Raw genomic sequence first — 6,775 nt, 5'->3', positions numbered from 1 at the left:
ATCTCCCTCACGGAAAGCGCTCCTGAGCGGCACAGACTGCGGGGCTGTTTCGAGCCCGCGGGGGAGGGTAGCGTTCCCTGTAGCGAGACGCCACTGTCCGAGCTCAACAGAAACCACGGCTGCGGCCTAGGCCCCGGCCTGGCAGGCCATGGCGGTCGCCCGCCGCTAGGCCGCGACGGCCCCGCCGTTGCTATGGAGACGGCGGCGCGCGGCGCTGCCGCCGCCCTGCGCATGCGCCCGCCCCTCCGGCGGGCTTCCGGCAGACCAGAAGCTTCGGTCGAGCGGGACGCTGAGGAGGAGGAGGCGGCGATGGAGCGTTACGGTGAGCCGGCGTTGAACGCCGTCCCCGTGGCCGACTTCAGGCAGTGAGTCCCGGGGAGGGGAAGGGCTGGGCTACTGGTGACGGGCGGGGCGGGCAGCCCTGCCGGGATGGCGCGGCCTGGCGGCGGGCCGCAGGCTGTGCGGGGGAAGGGGTGTCTGCTAGGCCGCGGCGGGCGGGGATCGCTCCAGGTGCCGCCAGCCCGGGGTGGCGGTGGGGGTGTGGGGGGTTGCGGCCCCCGGGGAAGAGTGTGTGCCCGTCCCGAGCCGGGGGGAGCGGCAGCTCGGGCCCGGAGGAGGCCCCGGGTTTGCCCTGGCCGTGCTGCGTAACCCTGGGCAGCCCCGCAACCCGGGCGCGGAGGCTGGTCTGCAGTTAAAAGCTCCGTGCTGGGGCTGAGGTCACACGCGAATATTTGTTTTTGCTGCGTAGGGAAGCGGTGGGAGTATGCCCGTGTAAGAAAAGTATTTGTCAACAGTGGAGTTTTTAACTTCGGTAATAAGCTGGAGGTCATCTTATTCTTTTACGTGGAAGTGTTAGGTAGGGTTTCTAATTTCCATAGGAAAAGTTTGAATGGGGTTACGCTTGCCATCCCGAGACAAACTGTAGTAAAGGAAACGATTTGGAATGTCTTTTTTTTTTTTTCTTTTTTTTTTTGAGCTACTTAATGTGCTCCCTAAATGTATGGCAGTACACGGTTAGCAAAAAGTGCTGTTGGCTTTAGTGTAAAAGCTGTGTGCATGTCACTTGTCTTTTGGTGACTGTCAGAGGATGAGAGATGTTTTCTTTTTCCCACTTCCACTCATTTTTCCGAGAAAATGTCAAGGATAAAATGTGATTTCAAGCAATGTACTATGGTACAAATATGTCGTGATAAAACTTTTTGAAACTACTTATACAAAAATTACTGTGGAGGTGCCTGGGAGTTTTAAGAATTGTGTGTCCCTGACTTGAATTGTTTTTATGCAGATTTGTGTTTCAGAGCCTTAAGGACAAGAGGAAATGGCCTGAAGTTGTGCCAGGGGAAGCTTAAATTGGATATTATGAAAAATTTCTTCACTGAAAGAGTTGTCAAGCATTGGAACAGGCTGTCCAGGGAAGTGGTTTAGTCACTATCCCTGGAGGTATTTAAGATATCTAGATGTGGTGCTTAGGGACGTGGTTTAGTGGTGGGCTTGGCAGTGGTAGGTTAACAGTTGGACTTGATGATCTTAAAGGTCTTTTCCAACCTCAGTGATTCTATGAGTCTAAGGACACATGCCATTGAATCTGGTAGTCTTTGAAAGTCAGAAGGGTGTTGCTTCGCTTACATGTTTACTTCAGCATAAAATAATGTAGTTAGCCAAGCGGAGAGAGTGAAAACTGGTGGAAGCACACACAAAAACAAGCTGTATGCAGTGTTTTGTACATATAAAACCTGTTCTAGCAGGTCAAGTTCAGGGAAACCTTACCAAGTACGTAATCCTTCATTGTGATTGTCTTGTTCAAGGTATTCTAGGTTTAGGTCTGTGAAGGCAAAAAAGCTTGCTAATGTTTTGGTGTATTGGCTCTGTGTTCTGATTATCGCTATAGTTATTCCAACTTTTTCAGTGGAAACTGAGAAATTATTTTAAATAGAGGAACAATATCTAATAAAAAGGAACTTCACTTCCCATAGTAAGCTGTTAAAGTTATTCTGCATACTTCCCTCTGTATCCTGGCCTGTAGGATTTCTCATTTTCCTAGACTTATGAGAATTGTCATATGACAAATGCATGTGTATCTAGTACTAGATATTTAATAATTATGTAATAATACACTGATAAACATATTAATGTACACCCCCCCCATGTTGTTAATACTTGCAAAGCCATAACAGGGAAAAATCTAAAGACTGTTTTTAATCTTGTTTGTGAGCTTTGACTGGCAGAATCCTTGCATCGTTTTGAATACTGTGATTTTTCTATTGCAGCCAACAAATGCATACTCCAAGTCTTTATTGCTTCCAAATGATATACATACTCAATTCTTGAAAATTTCTTGTCTTCTGTTTGGGACTAGTTCTTGTCCTGTTTCAGGCATGTGTATTGTGACTTTCTTTTGTGTGTAACTTTTCTTATTTATTTCAGAAATGAGGGTTCATTAACATCAACTTTAAGAACGCTTCTATTCTTCACAGCTCTAATGATTACATTACCTGTGGGGCTATATTTTTCATCAAAGGCTTATATATTTGAAGGTAATTCTGTTTCTGCCAATTAGCATTACTATTACAAAAAAGAGGAAAAGCACAATCCTCTCATAGCTTCTTTGTTCTCCTTCCTGTTTTGAATATTTGTTTCCTTGTGCAGACTAAAGGCCTTGTAATGTCTAATTAGAACAGAAAATTACATAAATGGTCGATGCATCCTTCCCTGCATTGTAGTCTGCAATCTAGTATTTGCTGTTTATTATACCATGGTTTATATAGTATACAGGTGCACTGATCCACTTACCTAAAGGGTTTCTAACACCACCCTGCAGCAGACTTTTATCAGAATCATCAGGGATATGTTTCCTGCAGGTGTTGCAAACTAATTGTGTATTCAAGACAGAGTAATGTTGTTTACTGGGTTTATTTTTTGCTTTTTAAAACATACCTGCATTTGTAAGTGTAAACCAGTTAAGTCATATACCCAGTTTTAGATATGGAATGTGGTTGCTTGTAGAGCTTTCTTTTTTAATTAAAAAAAAAAAAAAAGAGATATTTTTAGCTGTTTGTTTGGAGCTGTTCTGTCAAACTGCTAACCAGCCACATTCTAGCCTTGATTCTGCAAGGCTTTAATAACTTCCTAATAGTGCAGGAGAAAAGTATCTCCTTCAGTAGCAGAGAGGAAGAAGGGAGAAAGCAGCTACTTTTAAGACCAGTGTGTGAATATATAACTGAGTTGTGCCAAAATGATTCTCCTTTGGTGTGTGCTGTTGTATGTAGTTCTGAAGGCTGAAGCTGAAAGCTTGTTAAGTAACTTTCAAGATCCTTTTTAGCATGGGGTTTTTTTTGTTTGTTCTGTTGGTTGTTTTTTTTTTTTTTAACATGAGGTATAGCAAACTGAGCCTTAATTTTTTCCATGTCAGTTAATGGCAAGATCTGTCAACACTGATAGGATTTGGTTTGTGTTTGGAAGGTGCTATTTTTGGTGTGGTGTGATGTCTATTTTTTTGTTTGGTTGTTTTTTGGTTTTTGAAATAAATGGAGAGAAATGATATTTTAGTATTTGGTCTTCTGGTATTTGAAGGCTTATTTCATGCGAGATGCATTCATGTCTCTTAACTGGTGAGGAATTATTGTTTTACGGTCTAAATCGAGAGACTAGAAGTCCTCTAAATTTAATTGTTGTTCTACCACTTTATCCTGTTATAGTGGCAAATAAATTATATAATTAACATCCCCCACCCCCATTTTCCTGCCCCACAAAGAGAGTGACACTTAGGAAAACAGAATATTGAGGTTTATTTGGTGCTGGAAGATAGTAACAGAAAAAGTGAATGTTACAGAACTCTAAGCTGTTGACTTCAAAACCAGGGTGTGGTATCTTAAATATTGAATAATTGCATTGTTGCTTTATTCCAGAAATAGTTTCAAGGTCTGTAGTTATCATGGTGAATTCTTTCCTATGAATCTTTCTGATCGCAGGACAGAGAAATCTTTTGATACAGGAGTAAAAGTAAATTTGGTCTTTAGGAAGGATTGTGATTTGCCATTTCAGTGTTCCCAATAACTAATACTCTCTACTTTCTTTATTTTCTCAGGTACCTTAGGAATGTCCGACAGAGACAGCTATTTTTATGCTGCCATAGTTGCTGTAGTTACTGTTCACGTGGTACTTGCTCTCTTTGTATATGTAGCATGGAATGAGGGTTCTCGACAGTGGCGGGAAGGCAAACAGGACTAGAACGAAGACCATCGTCATCTGACACCTACAGACTGTAAATCAAATTTTTGTGAGATGAAGGAAAAGCATTCTTCAAAATGTATAATACACATGTACAAAGATAAGGCTAATGCCTCAACTCTGGTTAGAATAAGACTTGTGCTCATCTTGAATGTGTACCAGTGTTTTCTCTAATGCTGATGGAAGTTGTTGTTTAGCCAGCCTCTACTAGGTTGAGCTGAGGTGGTGTTCCCCTGGAATTAGAATGGAATAATTACATAAATTTTTGAAAAAATCCTGTAGCTATTTTTGCCATTCCTAGTATTTTTCTGGCTTGCTCTGAAAATGATACTGGCATGAAGCAAGTGTTACATTTTTGAGTAATTAAATTGCTAGTTAAAAAAGCTACATTACTCACTCTCCAACTACAGTGGAAAAGATGGGATTTCACTTTGCTGTGGATAGTTTCCTGATTTATGGGTGTTGTGGTTTAACCCCAGTTGGCAGCTAAGCACCACGCAGTTGCTTGCTCACTCCCCCCAGCTGGATGGGGGAGAGAATCAGAAGAATAAAAGTGAGGAAATGGGTGGGCTGAGATAAAGACAGTTTAATAGGTAAAGCAAAAGCTGCACACCAAAGCAAAGCAAAACAAGGAATTCCTTCACCACTTCCCATCGGCAGGCAGGTATTCAGCCATCTTCAGGAAAGCAGGGCTCCATCACAAGTAACGGTGACTTGGGAAGACAAATGCCATCACTGCGAACACCTCCCCCTCCCCCTTCGTTCTTCTTCCCCCAGCTTTTTATTGCTGAGCATGGCATCCTATGGTCTGGAATATCCCTTTAGTCAGTTGGGGTCAGCTGTCCTGGCTGTGTCCTCTCCCAACTTCTTGTGCCCCCCCAGCCTCCTTGCTGGTGGGGTGGGGTGAAGAGCAGAAAGGGCCTTCGCTCTCTGTAAGCACTGCTCAGCAATAGCTAAAACATCCTTGTGTTATCAACACTGTTTTCAGCACAAACCCAAAATACAGCTCCATACCAACTACTGTGAAGAAAAGTAACCCTATTCCAGCCAAAACCAGCACAGTGGGACAGACCTAAATAATACATTTCTGAGTTTAGAAGTAATTGCAAAAATAGAATTGTGTAGAAACTCAGGTGATGTCTTTCTAATGTGAAATACAAAGTTTTTTTGTTTTCAAGTGTAATTTTTTATTACAGTGTAAAATTCAATCTTCAATTTCCTTTTGGGAGGATTGTTGTATTACTGGATTGTTCATCTTTCCACTCTTCTACAGTTAAATCTTGATGATGCAAAGGAAATGACATAGCATATTCTCTTATATTTCTTTACATTTTTCTCCTTCATAATTGCTGAAGGATGTAGTTGGATTTCCTGTGGTAAAGTAATGTCAGTAACAGCTATAAGCCACTGTAATTGTTAGTAGAGGAATGAGCAAGAGAAAACAAGCTGTAGCCATCTGCAAATGTTGTCCTTTATGAAGCAGAACACAGGAGTGATCACATGGAAAATTTGCTTGTCTTCATAAATATTAACTTTCACACTGTGAAATGATCCAATATGTTGATTGTTTTCTTTTTTCCTTGGTTGTGTATAGAAACTTGCTGTAGTCAAACCAATGTGAGATTTTTGTGTTGTAGGATAACCTGAATTTCATTTCGCTCTTGTGCTGTTGTTAGCAAGCTTCTTAGTCTGTAGATAAAACATTTTTCCTAAGGTTCCAGCAATGCGTAGAACTTTCCTAACGCTGATGATTGCTGTTAAGCTGTTGTGCTCGAGGTCTTTCTGTTAATTTGAGTTTTCCAGTTTGTTGTATTGGTTGAGCCTTTTTTGAAAGTGTTTTGCTTAATATAGGGCTTGGAATGGTTTTGATGCTGCATTTATCCCTGCTAAAACTTACCCATAAATGAGACAAAAATTGGTTATCCATGCCCAGTGGCTTGAGGAATGTGTTCCCAGGTCTCATTCCTCTCATCTCCGCCACGGTCCCAGGCATGCACAATTATATACCCCATGTCAATGCAAATCAGATTCTACATTTTGTTTCTGAAACATTAACTTTTCTCATCCAGAAGCCCATTGTCAGGTTGCTGCCAGCAAACTGGAGAATGGTCTCGTAGTATTTGAAATATAAATTTAGTTTGTACGTTGGCATATTGGCTTCCTGTTCTCCAGTATATGAACTGTACGTTGTAGAACAAATATTGCCTTTTAATAAAGAATTACCCAGCAATACAAGGTCCAGTAAACAAGCACTTGTGCTAAACAGTTTTTTGAATAATCTCTTTAATACCGCTCGTGTGCAGCACAGCCTACAACAAACAGATCAGCTATAGCACTGTTCAGTAGCTTTTTTTTTACTCCATTTATAGTGGAGAAAAAATGGGAACATAGCTTTTGTGCTTTACTAGCTGAGTCTTGTGCTGTATCTATTTTGTGTTTCACGTACCAGAATCCCTAGACACTAAGTTAATTTCCTAGGACTAACGGGGAAATAATTGCTTATTATAATTGTTTAGTTACAAAAATCTGAAGTTTGACCAATGCTGTA

At 41.5% G+C, this 6,775-nt stretch overlaps 1 protein-coding gene across 1 annotated transcript; it reads left to right on the top strand.

The window, feature by feature from the left end:
* The first annotated feature begins 213 nt into the window (after positions 1-213).
* Positions 214-6,476, top strand: VMA21 (vacuolar ATPase assembly factor VMA21). The gene is made up of 3 exons (XM_069811124.1): positions 214-365; positions 2,425-2,534; positions 4,085-6,476. Exons 1-3 carry the CDS (start codon positions 232-234, stop codon positions 4,225-4,227), a joined length of 387 nt encoding a protein of 128 aa, XP_069667225.1. The 5' UTR covers positions 214-231; the 3' UTR covers positions 4,228-6,476.
* Positions 6,477-6,775: the final 299 nt, after the last annotated feature.

This window comes from Haliaeetus albicilla, chromosome 23, assembly GCF_947461875.1.
Source record: "Haliaeetus albicilla chromosome 23, bHalAlb1.1, whole genome shotgun sequence".
Lineage (NCBI taxonomy): Eukaryota > Metazoa > Chordata > Aves > Accipitriformes > Accipitridae > Haliaeetus > Haliaeetus albicilla.
The sequence above is the reverse complement of the archived record's forward strand: the minus strand, read 5'-3'. Positions and strand labels throughout refer to the sequence as shown.

Coding starts and splice junctions, on each gene's coding strand:
- VMA21 (XM_069811124.1), top strand. CDS start 232: ATGCGCCCGCCCCTCCGGCGGGCTTCCGGCAGACCAGAAGCTTCGGTC. Junction 366..2,424: donor CCCGTGGCCGACTTCAGGCA/GTGAGTCCCGGG, acceptor TATTTATTTCAG/AAATGAGGGTTCATTAACAT. Junction 2,535..4,084: donor AAAGGCTTATATATTTGAAG/GTAATTCTGTTT, acceptor TTATTTTCTCAG/GTACCTTAGGAATGTCCGAC.